This window comes from Oreochromis niloticus, unplaced genomic scaffold, assembly GCF_001858045.2.
Source record: "Oreochromis niloticus isolate F11D_XX unplaced genomic scaffold, O_niloticus_UMD_NMBU tig00003029_pilon, whole genome shotgun sequence".
NCBI lineage: Eukaryota > Metazoa > Chordata > Actinopteri > Cichliformes > Cichlidae > Oreochromis > Oreochromis niloticus.
In genome coordinates this window covers 19,072-36,073 of record NW_020327765.1, presented here as the reverse complement: position 1 = coordinate 36,073, position 17,002 = coordinate 19,072, and the positions used below count along the sequence as shown (strand labels likewise).

General features: G+C 45.4%; 1 protein-coding gene and 1 long non-coding RNA gene across 2 annotated transcripts; both read left to right on the top strand.

Moving 5' to 3' along the window:
* Window positions 1-271: 271 nt before the first annotated feature.
* On the top strand, window positions 272-2,386 carry LOC109195131 (uncharacterized). The gene is made up of 2 exons (XR_002056806.2): window positions 272-317; window positions 2,274-2,386. It is a non-coding gene; the product is annotated as an uncharacterized LOC109195131 (long non-coding RNA).
* Window positions 2,387-4,979: 2,593 nt separating this feature from the next.
* On the top strand, window positions 4,980-6,111 carry LOC109195122 (tonsoku-like protein). The gene is made up of 2 exons (XM_019346638.2): window positions 4,980-5,099; window positions 5,645-6,111. Exons 1-2 carry the CDS (start codon window positions 5,009-5,011, stop codon window positions 5,839-5,841), a joined length of 288 nt encoding a protein of 95 aa, XP_019202183.2. The 5' UTR covers window positions 4,980-5,008; the 3' UTR covers window positions 5,842-6,111.
* Window positions 6,112-17,002: the final 10,891 nt, after the last annotated feature.

Here is a 17,002-nt window from a genome sequence, read left to right as displayed (position 1 = left end):
AAGTCCTGGATGGAGACAGAGGAGCACTACTTTGAAGATAAACTCATAGAAGACCTCGCTGTAAGTTAATTTCATTTAAAAAAAACAAAACGAGTGGAATTCTTCTGACTACTCTGGAATTTTGCTTGTTTTGAAGGCAAATTAGTGTTAATTTCTTCAGTGTATAGCAGAGTTTTAGCACTTTGTGAATGTGTGTTGATTTCAGAAACCAGGTGAACAGGAGCCATCTGAGGAAGAGGAGGGGCAGAAACACAAACACATAGATCCCTGCATCAGCTCATCCAGCTGTTCAGCAGAACAGCCCTAACAGAAAAATGGTGTGTATTTTACACACTACCTGTTAAAGTCCCTATTTTTCCAGTTATTTGTTGCAGTTCATGTCGTTAAAGTCCAATGAATAGCTTGAAATGGTACAAAGGTAAGTGGTGAGCTGCCAGAGGTTAGGTTACCCAAAACTGAAAAATAATGTACATTTCAGAATTATACCAAAAGGCCTTTTTCAGGGACACAACATGGGTTAACAATTCAAAGCTGTTCTGCAGCAGTGAAGGTTGATCAAGCCTTGAAAGCTGCTGCTACTAATTCCTACAGGTGTTCCAACTTGGATTAATTCCAACCCCCTCTGTCTGCATAAAGCAGTGTTGGTGCCATACCCTTGTGAGCATCAGCTGAACAGTACTGTACTGCAGTAAGTAGTGTGTTGCTACAAAAATGGTGAGAAAAGACCATTAACAGTGGAAGAGAGAGAGACCATCATAACACTTAAAAATGTAGGTCTGTCCTGACAAGAAAGTCAAAGTGTCAGTGAGTACAGTTTCCTTCACCATCAAACGCACTGAGAAACAAACTGTGACAGGAAGAGGTCTGCAGACCCAAAGACACGACTGAATCACAGGACAAGGTTCTGAGAGTTAACAGCTTGTGTGATAGGCAGCTCACAGGACAACAGCTTCAAGCACATCTATCTCAAGGAGCTTCGTGATGTAGTCACCTGAAATGGTTTCATTTCACAGGTGTGCCTGTCAGGGTTCATTTGTGGAGTTTCTTGCCTTCTTAATGGGGTTGGGACCATCAGGTGTGTTGTGCAGAAGTCAGGTTGGTACACAGCTGACAGCCCTGTTTGACAACTGTATTAATTTAATATGGCAACAACCAATGAGGTAAGTAAAGAGAAATGACAGCCCATCAGTCAGTCTGGGAAATTGCTAAAACTCTGAATGTGTCCCCAAGTGCAGTCAGGAAAAAACGCTATGACAAAACTGGACCGCCCCAGGAAAGGAAGACCAAGAGTCACCTCTGCTGCTGAGGATACATTCATCCGAGTCCCGAGGCTCAGAAATCGCAAGTTAACAGCAGCTCAGATTAGAGCCCAGATAGATGCCACACAGAGCTCCAGTAGCAGACACATCTCTACATCAACTGTTCAGAGTGTGTGAATCAGGCCTTTATGGTCAAATAGCTGCTAAGAAACCACGACTAAGGAAAAGCAACAAGCAGAAGAGATTTGTTTGGGCCAAGAAACACAAGGAGTGGACATTAGACCAGTGGAAATCTGTGCTGTGGTCTGATGAGTCCAAATCTGAGATCTTTGATTCCACCCACCGTGTCTTTGTGTGACGCAGAAAAGGTGAACGGATGGTCTCCACATGCACGGTTCCCACTGTGAAGCATGGAGGAGGAGGTGTGATGGTGTGGGAGTGCTTTGGTGGTGACACCATTGCTGGGATTTTTTCAAAATTGAAGGCACACTGAACCAGCATGGCTGCCACAGCATCCTGCAGCGACATGCCATCTCATCCAGTTTGTGTTTAGTTGGACCGTCATTTATTTTCCAACAGTACAATGAGCCCAACACACCTCCAGGCTGTGCGAGGGCTGTTTGACCAAGAAGGAGAGTGATGGAGGCCTGGCCTCCACAGTCACCTGACCTAAACCCAATGGAGATGGTTTGGGATGAGATGGAGCACAGAGGGAAGGCAAAAGGACCAACAAGTGCTCAGCATCTCTGGGAACTCCTTCAAGACTTTGGAAAACCATTTCAGGTGACCACCTCATGAAGCTCATGGAGAGAGAATGCCAAGAGTGTGCAAAGCAGTAATCAAAGCAAAGGGCGGCTATTTTAAAGAATCTGAAATATAAAACATGTAAATATTCATCAAAATAATGAAAACTGTTAAATGAGAAGATGTCATTTCAGTCAGTGGTGCACCAAAATTATTTTCCTTAATACAGCTATAATTGTGCTAACTTTGGTGAATGTGTTTGTTTTGCAGTAAACTGGATGAGGATCATCTCTACATGGCCTACGCAGACATCATGGCTAAGGTATCTGTTGCTGAGTACCAACACTAAACACTTTTGAATTGAAACTCACATAGCTGGCTTAGCATAGACGGTAAAAAAACCTGTTATTGTTCTGTGTGCTGTTTATGTCATCGACCAGGGATGATGCTTTGGGCTGATGGATTACTTGCAGGGCGCTGTACTGCCTAATCAAATCACTTATTGCAACTGGCACCTCCCCTACCTTCAGTGTAGAATAGTTTAGTGTGGCCTGAAAAGCTAAGAGAGGGAAAAGAAATTAAAACAGATGCACCAAACTGTGGCAAATTAACCAAATGTTAGCAGCTGCACTGTTAACAGTAGCACTAGCAGCTGCACTAGTAACTAGTCTTCTGGATGGTAGAGTTGTTGTTGGTTTAGGACACTGTTAATATATCACTGCTTAGTGATTGCAGTCCGAATTGGGTCTGCTGGGTATATTTCTTCAGACACTTCATGCTGTCAAGGCCGGGAGAGCAGTACGTGGGAGTGAACATAAGTGCAGACACAATACAGAGCGGAAATAAGATTTCACAAGTTTTATTGAAATCACAGAATAAACTATGGTGAGACATGAATACGTGGCAGGGAAATCTCTGACGAGGAGTCTTGCAGGTGGCTCTGGAGGCGGGTAGCCCTCTGAGTGTTGAGTGAGTGAGTTGGGTTCCAGCCTTGTATTCTAGTAATGCAGAGGAAGCAGCAGGCAGGAGGACAGGCAGGTGAGAGCAGTGAGTAATTTAAGTCGAGAGAAGCAAGTTGCAGAATGAAGCTGGGATTTGACTGTGGAGACCAGCGTCCAGAGGAAGGAGTAAGGTGGTGACTTGACGAGATTGCTAAAGGCACAAAAGAGATCAAGTACTTGGCATGAACAAAGAAACGAACTGGTGAAGAACTGATGGCAACACTGGTTTAAATACTGTCTTGCTGAATGCCACAGATGGAAAACGCGTGGAGAAGTGTAGGTGTTGAACCAGGGCTCCACCCCAAAAGGCAGATGCAGAGCGCAAGGCCAGGACAGAAAACCACTGAACACTGACCTGGATCATGACATATATATAAACACAAAGAATGGTGTGTTTAGCTTTAGGATCAACCAAGTTCCCCAAATAAAAATAAAAAACTGTTTGTGGTGAACACCTACACATCGAATAAAAAATTAAAGCATGTGAGACTCAATCTCACTGCACACTTTGCCAGGCAAAGTGTGCATGGATCTGACAGACAGAAAGATCTGACAGACATGCTCCTAATGAGAAGACGGATGGTGTCCTGGGGATCTCCTGCCAGATCCGGACCAGGGTATCACCGAACTTCTGGAAAAGTTGAGGTGTTTATTGGATCTATGTCAGCCGAGCATGGGGGCAGTTAGTGGTATCAGGCATTGTCATTCCGAAGGAACTACATGCATACTCGAGCCACATGAGGCCAGGCATTGTCAGGCACCAGAGGAACCCAGGATCCAATGCATCACCATAGGGTCTGATGTGAGTCCAAGGATTTCATCCCATTACTTAATGGGAGTCAGGGTGCCATTACCTAGTCTGTTAGAGGTTTGTGCGTCTGTCCATGGATATGCCTCCCCCAGACCAGTCATACTGAACGATGTTACAGGCGGCATAATGTTCTCCACAGCTTCTCTAGACCCTTTCACATCTGTCACATGTGCTCAGGGTGAACCTGCTATCATCTGTGAAAAGCACAGGGCACCAGTGGTGGACCATTCTGGTATTCTACGGCAAATGCCAGACGGTGCTGGGCAGTCAGCAGAGGGTTGACAAGAGGAAGCTCTGTCCCCAGGCCACCATCATAAAGTCGTTTGTTGATTGTTGATCAGAGACATTCATGTCAGTGGCCCCTTAATTTACCGTTCGATCTACCCTCACCTATAGTCACGAGCTGTGGGTAGTGACCGAAAGAACGAGACTGTGAATACAAGCGGCGGAAATGAGCTTCCTCTGAAGGGTGGCTGGCCTCTCCCTTAGAGATAGGCTGAGAAGTTCAGCCATTCGGGAGGGGCCCAGAGTAGAGCCGCTGCTCCTCCACATCGAAAGGAGCCAGTTGAGGTGGTTCGGCATCTGACAAGGATGTCCCCTGGGCGCCTCCTGGTGAGGTTTCCGGGCATGTCCCACCGGGAGATGGCCCCGGGGCAGACCCAGGACACGCTGGAGAGATTATATCTCTCGGCTGGCCTGGGAACGCCTTGGTGTTTCCCCGGACAAGCTGGAGGAGGTGGCTGGGGAGAGGGAGGTCTGGGCTTCTCTGCTTGGGGAGATGGATGGATGGGCCTTCTGCAGGTCATTTTGTAGAACTCTGGCAAGTTTCATCTGTTCATCTTTGCACAAAGCAGCAGATACCGGCCCTCCCCATCATTCGTAACATCTGGTTTAAAAAAACAAAGATGGTGACACCGAAAATACTCAGTTTGATGCCTCAGTGCTTGGAACTTCCCGTCGCTGATGTGGCTATATCTATCCGAAGTAATCAGTCTGTAGTTTGTATGCTTTTTTTCACCTTTCTCCCTTCCTTCAGAGTTGCCATGATGAAGAGGATGACGATGGAGAAGTGAAGAGTTTGAAGTAGGTGATCAGTCGGTCTTGAATCTTCCACTAGTCTCCTCAAGTTTTAGCAGTTTCATTTTAGATGGTCTGCAATGATATGTGTCACCTTTCTAACAAAGGAAAAAGAGATGGAGAAGCAGAAGCTGTTGTATCAGCAGGCTCGGCTGCACGACCGTGGCGCTGCTGAGATGGTGCTCCAAACCATCAGTGCTAGTAAAGGTAAGTCTTGCCTATCGCCCCTACTCTTTACTGTAACTCAGCGGTGGCAAATATATTATGGCCCTTGTGATAGAACCAGGCTGTCCAATCCCTATGCCTGCTTACTCATTGATGTGTTAAAAGTAATTTGTTCTGGATATGACTGTTTGGGAGCCTATTCTTAGATCCACCGTTTCACACTAATTCACAATTTGATGATATTTGATGTTTTTATCACCTGTGCAAAGTTGTACTTGGCAACAGTTTGTGTCTTGCTGTGCGTCTGTTTCCTTTTGACACATTTCTAAGTTTGAACATTTAGTATGTATGCACAGAGGTGTTGCTTGATGAGTACACACACAGACATTACAATATAGAAGTGTGGTTTAAAGATAAAAAAACAAAAACAAAAACTGATTAGTTGTGAATTAATTTTCCCTTTTATGGAGCAGAAAACGTTACTGGATGCTAGCTAATAGGCTACATTTGGATGTCAAATATTTATAGGGGGAAAAATGGAAATTATGGATATGAAATAAAATGTCTCTTTGTTGCTTAACCTGCAGGTTGTCAGGTCTCTGGCCCCTGGGAGAGTGAAGACCTGGACAGTTTGTCAGAGCTGGTCCAGGATATCCGTCTTTGCTCTCAGGCCCTCAACAAGCTGGACCGACAGACCTTGAAGCAGAGCTGGGTCAGGACTCAGTCACACGGACACTTTCTCGACCGAAACTCCAAGTGCCTCCTCTCCGCCACCTCCACTTGAGGGTGGGAGGTGTGATGATGTCGGCAGAACTTTGCTTCTGATGTCTACTCTTTATCACTGACGGTGGATTTTGAGCCAGTGTTCATAATAAAAGTGGTCATTTTTATAAACATTTTGTTTAGTGAGGCTACACCAAAAAGAAACAAGATAAAACCAAAATAAAGTGACATGCTGTCCACCAACAATCTGTTGATAGCTTGTGTTTTATGCATTTTTGTCTGCCTTATTTATACATGTAAAGCTCTGTATCTGTATAAAGAGTTTGTGTTAGTGTGCGAGAGGTTTTGTGTCGCAATTGGTCCTGTTTTAATAAATAAATAATAAATAAATAAAGTTTATTTATATAGCACCTTTCAAGACAGAATCACAAAGTGCTGCACATAAAATTACAAGTCATAAAAAGATTTAAAAAGACTAAATAAAACAGGCAAAAAATTAACCAAAAGCAGTTTTAAAAAGGTGAGTTTTGAGTTGTGTTTTAAAAACAGCTACTGAGTCCACAGTTCTTAATGCTTGGGGGAGAGAGTTCCACAGTCTAGGGGCCACAGTGGCAAAAGCTCTATCACCCTTAGTCCTCCTCTTAGTATTTTTTTTATAGCAAGTAAGCCCAGATCAGATGACCTCAAAGACCTGCTGGGGACATAAGGCTGTAGCAGATCAAAGATGTAGGCAGGTGCCAGTCCATGCACAGCTCTGTAGGTCAAGACCAGGATCTTAAAATCGACTCTAAATTTAACAGGAAGCCAGTGTAACTGAGATAACAACGGTGTCACATGTGAGTACTTGGAGGATTTTGTCAAAAGCCTAGCTGCAGCGTTTTGCACAACCTGCAGACGATCCAGAGAACCTTTGCTAAGACACATAAACAGCGAATTGCAATAATCCAAGCGTGACGAGATAAATGCATGTATAGCAATCTCCAGTTCAGATCGAGATAAATTCGGGCTTAGCCTAGCCACATTTCTTGAATGATAAAAACAAGACCGAACCAGAGATTTCACATGCCCATCCAATGTGAAACTGGAGTCAAAGGTGACACCTAAATTCCTGACAGAGGATTTAACATAGAGTGAGGGAGGACCAAGGGCTTTCACTATCTGCGATAGGAATCTATCAGGGGCGCATACGAGGACTTTGGTTTTCCCCTCGTTGAGCTGGAGGAAATTTGCAGCCGTCCTACGTTTGATCAAATCTAAGCAATCATTCAGACGCTGAAGCTTAGATAAATCCTCGGGCATAAAAGAAATGTACAACTGAATATCATCAGCATAACAATGATAAGAAATGTCCTCAAAAGAGCCCATTATATGCTGGAGGGGAAGAAGATAAATTAAAAACAATAAAGGCCCCAAAACTGACCCTTGAGGGACACCATAAGTAAGGGAGGTAGAGGATGACCTAAAATCGGAGACTGCCACAGAAAAGGATCGGTGATGGAGATAAGAGGAGAACCACTCTAATGCAGTTCCAGATACACCAACCCATTTTTTCAGCCTTTCAATGAGGATGTGATGGTCAGCTGTGTCGAAAGCTGATGTGAGGTCCAACATGAGTAGAACAGAGCATTTTCCTGCATCATTATCCATCAAGATATCACTTGAGACCCTAAGAAGAGCTGTCTCCGTGGAATGAAACTGACGAAAACCGGACTGAAACTTATCGTAAATGCCATGTTTATCTAGAGCTGCCATAAGTTGCTTATTATATTTTGTAGGATTTGATTTAAAAAAACACAAACACAATTAAAGTAACCAACGATGCTATACGTTGACATTGTTCTTTCACTGTAAGAATCAGCAGGCTATGGTGAATAATCACAGCGATTTTCAGGTCTCTGAAGAAATCTATCTAGGAGCTATGACAGTGTAAAGACACCCTGCAATTTTAAATGTGCGGCGACATTTGAATGAGGCGCGTACCAGTAGAGGGAGCCAACGCACCACGAATGGTGCACAGCCACAGATGAGCTTTGTGTCATTTATTTGTGACATGCAGGATTGTCCGCAAAGAAATGTGGATAAGTTGTAAATCAAAAGCTAAAGAGCTCATTGCAGCTGTCATTTTCACTGAAGTCTCCATAGACTTTGAATGGGGACGTTTCTGACTTTGTGTTGCTTGGAGGTCTCTCTCTCTTCCACTGTTAATGGTCTTTTTCTCACCATTTTTGTAGCAACACACTACTTACTGCAGTACAGTACTGTTCAGCTGATGCTCACAAGGGTATGGCACCAACACTGCTTTATGCAGACAGAGGGGGTTGGAATTAATCCAAGTTGGAACACCTGTAGGAATTAGTAGCAGCAGCTTTCAAGGCTTGATCAACCTTCACTGCTGCAGAACAGCTTTGAATTGTTAACCCATGTTGTGTCCCTGAAAAAGGCCTTTTGGTATAATTCTGAAATGTACATTATTTTTCAGTTTTGGGTAACCTAACCTCTGGCAGCTCACCACTTACCTTTGTACCATTTCAAGCTATTCATTGGACTTTAACGACATGAACTGCAACAAATAACTGGAAAAATAGGGACTTTTAACAGGTAGTGTGTAAAATACACACCATTTTTCTGTTAGGGCTGTTCTGCTGAACAGCTGGATGAGCTGATGCAGGGGATCTATGTGTTTGTGTTTCTGCCCCTCCTCTTCCTCAGATGGCTCCTGTTCACCTGGTTTCTGAAATCAACACACATTCACAAAGTGCTAAAACTCTGCTATACACTGAAGAAATTAACACATAATTTGCCTTCAAAACAAGCAAAAATTCCAGAGTAGTCAGAAGAATTCCACTCGTTTTGTTTTTTTTAAATGAAATTAACTTACAGCGAGGTCTTCTATGAGTTTATCTTCAAAGTAGTGCTCCTCTGTCTCCATCCAGGACTTTTCATAGCCCTGCAGGAACAAGTTTACAGCCCGGTGCCTAGTATGAGAGAGATACATGGATGACTAATAACTGTTTATCTACCCATCTTCTGCTGCTTATAAAGGGCTGCACTGTAGGTGCAACATATATCCACAACCTTTCCTCACTAGCCCGAGGTGTGGCTGTAGATGAGGGTGGGAAAATAATAAAGTGCAGAATTTTAAATATTTCTTCTTCATTTTACATGTGTGTGTGTTTGAGAACATACCTTGGCAAGTTATAGAGTGGTGCCATCCTGAAGCAAGCGACGACATCTCTCTTCCTCTGTTTTGAAAGCAGTTTGTGCCACACAGCCTTCTTACTGCACTGAGGATGCTCCACCTGAAGACACAAACTGAACCACTCAGTATACTAGATATTTAGTTGGTGTACCTTACCATCTGGAAGCCATATTATCCTGGAGAAGTATGTGGTCAGCTTTAATAAAGACCAATCATCTAGTTTAAGAGGACCGTGGGGTACCTTAAAGCTATACTCTCTACGTTGGCACAAAAATGCGCAAAATCAACTCAAACTTGAATATATAGACCTTGTTACGGGTGCTGTTGGTTTCTCTGTTGTGTGACGTATGTATATTCACCTGTGCAGGGGCTCGGCTGTGATTGGTGGACCTAATGACCGGCCTGATGTGACTGGTTCCTGCGGTGGCCGTGAGCTACAAAAGGGCGACTGAAGAGCTGCACTGGTTGGGATGTGTGGCAGACTTCCCATGCACCTGCCTCTGGTCCAGACGGCGCGGCCGCAGCTACAGTCTTTTAGCATAAAGTCGGGCATGTGTGTGAGGTGCGGAGTAAGTAGGGGTGAGCTGCCGATTATTTTGAGATGCCTTCTTTTCTCCTGTGTTTTTTAGACCAGGGAGGTCAGTCTGTGTTATTTCTTTGTTTTCTTTTCCCTGGATAGGTTAGAGGGGAACCGAAGCATAGGTTGAGTTTTGTTTATTGTTTTGGCCTTGGCTCACCCCGAAGCATATACTCCTCCATTGTGCCATTAGTGTAAATAAATTATTGTTAAGATTCAAACGCTGTGGCTGTGTCTGTTTGGGCGTGGGAAGTCGCGTGGCATCCTGCGCATCGTTACGGTCATTACGAGCCGGGTCGTAACAGTTTTGGGGGCTCGTCTGTTTTGTCCCGTTTTGTGGTCTGTGGTTTGTTCGGCCGGCTTTTCTTTTGTGTGTGGGGGTGTGTGTGTGTGTGTGTGTATGGGAGGATGGAGTTCTCGTTAGATGATTTTGTCACCTCCCCTTCCTGGGATAAGATAGAGGTGTGTCGAAAGGCGGATTTGCTTATTGTGGCGAGTTTTTTTGATATTAAAGTGTCCTACAATGCCCGTAAAGCGGAGGTGAGGGCTGCCTTGTGTGCAGGTTTGGTGGAGCGGGGCATTCTCCCTCCCCTGAAGACAGCTGTAAAGCAGCCTGGCGGGGGCGGCGTGGAGGTGGCTCCGGTGCCTGGACCGGAGCCGGATGCCAAACGGCCTGCTAATGTGCCCCCGGCTGAGGTGGAGTCGGACGCGGCTGAGGTGGAGTCTGATGTAGCTGAGGTGGAGCCTCAGGCAGTGGGGTCTGCTGCGGCGGACCTCCGTTTGACCCTCCGTATTAGGGAGGCGGAGGTGCGTGCTAAGGAGCTTGAAGTGCAGGCTATGCACCTCCGTGTTAGAGCTTTGGAGCTGGAGCGCAAGCCTGCCGTTGTCTTAACACCTGTGGCCGCTGCCTCCACGCCCGTCTCAGGTCACCCTGACACATCCACAGTTTCTCCACCAAGTTTTGACATCACCAAACACGTTAGACTAGTGCCTCCGTTTCGGGAGGCTGAGGTTGATTCCTATTTTAGCGCTTTTGAGCGTATAGCAGCTGCATTGAGTTGGCCCAAGGAGTTTTGGGCGCTGCTACTCCAGTGTAAGTTAATCGGCAAGGCTCAGGAAGTATGTACTAGCCTTTCCGTTAACGACAGCCTCCAATATGATATTGTGAAGAAATCAATTTTGCACGCGTATGAATTAGTTCCTGAGGCTTATCGACAGAAATTTCGTAAGAGTGAAAAGACCGCCGAACAAACCTTTGTGGAGTTTGCCCGTGAGAAACAGCGCTTGTTTGAACGCTGGATGCAAGCCAGCAATGTGAAGGATATCGAGGGATTGAAGGAGTTGGTTCTTTTAGAAGAATTTAAAAAGTGTCTCCCGGGTCAGTTGGTAGTGTATTTAAATGAGCAGAAGGTGACGTCCCTAGCGAAAGCAGCGGTTTTAGCGGATGAGTTCATCCTTACACATAAAGTCGTTTTTTCACCCGGGGCGGCACGAGAAGTAGGGGGGGTACAGGAAAAGAGACAGAAATTCCCTAAACAGACCCAAAGGGCGAGGCAGGAGGAAACTGACAGGCGGGAATGTTTTTATTGCCGTGAGTCTGGTCACCTGATCGCCAGTTGTCCTGCGCTGCGGAAGAAAGAGCAGCGCAGAGGGTCTAAGGGACCCGTGGGGTTCATTAAAGTAGTCTCCCCACTTACCTGTCCTGAACAGATGCAGCGGTGTGACCCAGAAATGGAGGAAGAGTCACGTTTTAAACCTTTTCTTTCCCAAGGCTTCGTTTCGGTGGCAGGTAAAGAGGACAGGGTTCCCATTACTATTCTCCGAGACACCGGGGCGCATCAATCTTTTATGTTAGACAATGTGTTGCCACTGTCGGATAAAACTGCCTGCCACACGGATGTGTTAGTGTGGGGGATTGAGATGAATGTTCTTCGGGCGCCCCTCCACCGAGTATATTTACACTCACCCATCACAACTGGGCCTGTGAAGGTTGCCATAAGACGACAGTTACCGTTTAAAGGTGTGTCATTTATTTTGGGCAACAATCTGGCCGGGGGAAAAGTGTTTCCACCGCCTGAGGTGACGGATACCCCTGTGGCTGCCTCAGATGTTACCGAGCCAAAAGCGACAGTTTTTCCCGTTTGCGCTGTTACACGGGCGCAAGCGCGCAAATTTGCGGATGTCATTAGTATCGCAGATACGTTTGTGGCTGGGGAGCAGAAACCTTGTGTTGGGGTGAAAGACAGTGTGGGGGATAAATGCAGTGTGTTAAATTTAACACCGGCGTTGAGTGGGGATGTGAATAAAGAAGCTTTGATAAGCGCTCAGGAAAATGACAGGTCTTTGAGTCCCTGTTTCTCAGCCGTTGCCACGGCTGGGGAAAGCATCCTTCCCCGTTTTTTTCTGCAGGATGGCGTGTTAATGAGGCGGTGGTCCTCTGATCAGAGTGGCACATCAAGTGTTACACAGGTGGTGGTACCATCTCAACATCGTGATCAGGTGCTGAGTTTAGCACATGATGCCGGCATGGCTGGGCATCTCGGAGTAAATAAAACTTATTACCGAGTGCTGCGTAATTTCTTTTGGCCTGGCTTAAAGAAACATGTGGCTGCTTACTGTCGGTCTTGTGCCACCTGCCAGTTGGTGGGCAAACCTAACAAACCCATTCCACCTGCGCCGTTATCACCCATCCCAGTGATGAGTGAACCTTTTGAAAAGGTAATACTGGATTGTGTGGGACCGTTGCCGAGAACAAAAGCCGGTAATCAGTACATTCTTACTATAATGTGCTCAGCAACGAGATTTCCGGAAGCCATTCCGCTGCGTACTGTGAAAGCCAAAGCGGTCATTAAAGCTTTGATCAGATTCTTTTCTGTGTTTGGGTTGCCGAAAATCATTCAAACGGACCAAGGCACCAACTTCATGTCCAGAGTTTTTGCACAGGTTGTTGATGAACTACATGCTAAGCATGTTACATCCAGTCCATATCACCCCGAAAGTCAAGGTGCTTTGGAAAGGTTCCACCAAACCCTTAAAGTTATGTTACGTAAGTTGTGTTTGGAGTCTGGTAAAGAATGGGATGAGGGGTTGCCCCTACTGTTATTTGCCATTAGAGAGGCTAGACAGGAGTCGCTGGGTTTTAGCCCCGCGGAGTTGGTTTTCGGACATGTGGTCCGAGGCCCCCTCCGACTTTTGAGGGAAAAATGGTTGTCGGAGGCTCCGGAGGAGCCGTGTAGTGTACATGACTACGTAAGCCAGCTTCGAGACAGGCTTCGCCTGGCGTGGAAAATAGCCGGGGAAAACCTAAAGCAAGTGCAAACCAAAATGAAAGCTCGTTTCGACAAGAAAGCTGTAGACAGAAGTTTTCAACCAGGGGAGAAGGTGCTGTTGTTATTGCCTGTAGGGGGGTCCAGTTTATCTACGCAGTTCGCTGGTCCTTACAGTGTTGAACGTAAACTCGACAACAGCCATTATGTGATACGCACTCCGAATCGGCGGCGAAAAACCAGGGTTTGCCACGTGAACACCTTGAAACTGTTCCATCCTCGCAAGCAAAATACAACAGCGCACTCGGTGTGCGCTGTTGCCACCCTCTCCGCTTACAAACCGTCGGATGACGGGTTATCTGGGAAGGAAGATGTCTTAGGTAGTGGGTTGAAGAACTCAGTAATTTTAAATGATCTTGAATCATTTGTTGCTGAATTACCTGAAGCTGCTCAAACTGACATCATTACTCTGATAAAGGACAACCTGTCGCTTTTCTCTGATCACCCGCGCCAAACGACTGTCTTATGTCATGACATTGATGTGGAGGGGCATGAGCCAATTAAACAACATGCGTACCGGGTGAACCCACTAAAAAGGGAGATAATGCAGAGAGAAGTTAATTATCTCCTAGAGCATGGCTTGGCCGTTCCTAGTGCTAGCGCGTGGAGCTCACCATGCGTGTTAGTACCCAAATCAGATAATACTCCTCGATTCTGCACAGATTATCGAAAGGTGAATGCAGCCACTAAAGCCGACTCTTTCCCATTACCTAGGATGGATGATTGTGTTGATCGGGTGGGGTCCGCTACTTATGTGACCAAATTGGATTTATTGAAGGGATATTGGCAGGTCCCTTTAACTGCAAGAGCGTCTGAGATCTCTGCATTCGTTACCCCCGATCACTTCCTTCAGTATACCGTGATGCCTTTTGGCTTGCGTAATGCGCCGGCGACTTTTCAGCGCCTGATGGCTAAGGTTTTGGCCGGGGTCCCAAACTGTGACGCCTACTTAGATGATGTGGTCATTTATTCTGCTTCCTGGAGCAGTCATCTCCAAACTCTCTCCACTGTCTTCAGGCGTTTCGAGGAAGCATCGCTCACTGTAAACCTGACTAAATGTGAGTTTGGAAAAGCCACCATCACCTACCTCGGAAAGCAGGTGGGTCACGGGCGAGTGTGCCCCGTAACCGCAAAGGTGGAGGCTATTATCGCGTATCCAGTCCCACAAACAAGGAGGGCGTTACGCCGCTTCCTGGGGATGTGTGGTTACTATCGCGGATTCTGTAAAAACTTTGCCTCCGTGGTCGCCCCCCTGACTGACCTAGTCAGCCCAACCAAATCCTTCACTTGGACTGCGGCGTGCCAAACTGCTTTTGAGTCTGTGAAAGCTTTACTGTGCAGTGCTCCAGTTTTAGCAGCCCCTAACTTTGACTCTCCGTTTAAGTTGGAGGTGGATGCCAGCGCAACCGCAGCGGGTGCGGTTCTGCTGCAGGCAGATCAACACGGAGTGGACCATCCGATCTGCTATTTTTCGAAGAAATTCAATCAACACCAAATAAACTACAGCACCATTGAGAAGGAAGCGCTTGCATTGTTGCTAGCCCTGCAACACTTTGAGGTCTACCTGGGGTCTAGCCCCGTGCCCGTTCAGGTTTTCACAGATCACAACCCACTTGTGTTTCTTTCGCGGATGCAAAATTCCAATCAGCGACTCATGCGCTGGTCCCTTCTGTTACAAGACTTCAACCTGCAGATCAGTCATAAAAAGGGCCTTGATAATGTCTTCGCTGATGCCTTATCTAGAGCAGTGTAAACGGATGGGAATTAAATAAGCAAGGGATTATTTAATTCTTATGGTGGGGGGTGTTACGGGTGCTGTTGGTTTCTCTGTTGTGTGACGTATGTATATTCACCTGTGCAGGGGCTCGGCTGTGATTGGTGGACCTAATGACCGGCCTGATGTGACTGGTTCCTGCGGTGGCCGTGAGCTACAAAAGGGCGACTGAAGAGCTGCACTGGTTGGGATGTGTGGCAGACTTCCCATGCACCTGCCTCTGGTCCAGACGGCGCGGCCGCAGCTACAGTCTTTTAGCATAAAGTCGGGCATGTGTGTGAGGTGCGGAGTAAGTAGGGGTGAGCTGCCGATTATTTTGAGATGCCTTCTTTTCTCCTGTGTTTTTTAGACCAGGGAGGTCAGTCTGTGTTATTTCTTTGTTTTCTTTTCCCTGGATAGGTTAGAGGGGAACCGAAGCATAGGTTGAGTTTTGTTTATTGTTTTGGCCTTGGCTCACCCCGAAGCATATACTCCTCCATTGTGCCATTAGTGTAAATAAATTATTGTTAAGATTCAAACGCTGTGGCTGTGTCTGTTTGGGCGTGGGAAGTCGCGTGACATCCTGCGCATCGTTACGGTCATTACGAGCCGGGTCGTAACAACCTGCTCCAGGTGGAAGAGGACATGACCAATATCCAGGATTCTCTCCACAGTCTTCTCTGGGTCAGTAGTATCCTCATAGTGGTTTGGGAGGTCTCTGTACAGAGCCATCTGCCAACGAATTGCTGGGTCCTCTGACTTTGTAAGACACACAGAGGAAATGCATGACTCTATTGGCCCATTCACAAGGTTAAGCACCTTTGTGAATATATAAATATATAGTACCAACCAACATCTACCAACTGGTTTACATCTGTCTCGACTTTAACAAAACAAAAGCCAAAACACAGAAACACCACATGTAAAGCTCATGATTCAGTAGCTTGTATAACTACCTTGCTGGCAATAACTTGAATTGGTTGTTTTTTTGTATGACTTCGTAAGTCTTTAAAATCATTGTGGCAGAATTTTGGCCCACCCTTGTTTATAACGTTGCTTCAGTTGATTTAGGTTTGAAGCCATTCATTTACGCACAGCACTCTTAAGGTCCTGCTACTTTCAGTATTTCAGTCACTCTATAACTTCAGATTCAGTTCTTTCTCCTGCTGGTGTGTTTGGGATCATTGTCCTGTTTCCTGACCCAGTGTGGGTGAAGCTTTAGCTGTCAAGTAGATGGCTTCACATATGACTCTGGAATATACAGTGTATCAAAAATAAATCATACACTTTCAAAAGGCTGTATTTTAAGCTTACACTAAATTTAAAATACATGGCTGAATATAAAGTTTTACATACAAAATGTTCAATGTTTATGAATAATCAATGAAATACGTCATCCCATAGTTCACTGTAGTCACTGCAGCCACTGCTGTTGTAATGCAATTGTTCCGGGTGAATGGCTGCAGAATGAAAGCACTTTGAAATCGAATGATTCTTTTTGATACAGCCTGTACTCTCCCGTACAGACGAGTTTAGTGATGTTAGTGGGATAGGGGCTATGTGGAGTGATAGAGTTCCTTCAATCACTTGTTGACAGATTGAATTTCCTATTCTATATCTTTCGGATAACCTATGATATCACTGTGAAGTAGCCTTATTTATCTTATGGACATAAAGGTTCATCAGTTCGTTTAGGTCCTCTTACTCTAGATTTGTGTGAAATTTAAACTGAATCTGAGTACTTGACTCTAAATTTTGCGAGTTTGCCCACCGACCATCAAAATCGAATCACTTCATCCTTGTGCCAGATTTGAAGAATTTCTCTTAAACCAGTCCTTTGACATTACTTTCACAAGAATAAGATAAACTGACAACAACCTGACACCATGGCAAAATCTAAGCCCAGAGGCATAATGTGTAAGTATACTTTAAGTAACTTGTGTCCTTTTCTTACCTTTCCTTGTAAATGTAGGTTGTTCCTGATGACCTCTCGAACTTCGTCCTCTGTGTCTTTCTGCAAAAGAATTATTAACTTCGATCAAACAACAGGTATTCTGTGACCTACAAAATCCTATCAAAGATGTCATGAGCAAAAAATATTTATTCAGTAATTAGTAATGAAAATTTTACAAAGCTAAGGCAGAGTTATTTTGCTGTTACTAAAGGTTTACCTCAGGAATACCAATACTGCAAATAATTGATTGTTACTGTCATACACCTCACCCCAACCAGTCATGGTAGATAGCCGCACCTCCCTGAGCTTGGTCCTGCCAAAGGTTTTTCCCTCCCACTGGCACCAAAGCGCTTGTTTAAAGGGGGGGTCGTATGATTGTTGGGCTTTTATCTGCTTTCTTTGTATCATTGTAG

Excerpts from the sequence above, each read along its gene's own strand:
- LOC109195122 (XM_019346638.2), top strand. The coding sequence starts at position 5,009 with ATGGAGAAGCAGAAGCTGTTGTATCAGCAGGCTCGGCTGCACGACCGT. Across the intron at positions 5,100-5,644 it reads AACCATCAGTGCTAGTAAAG|GTTGTCAGGTCTCTGGCCCC; the intron begins GTAAGTCTTGCC and ends CTTAACCTGCAG.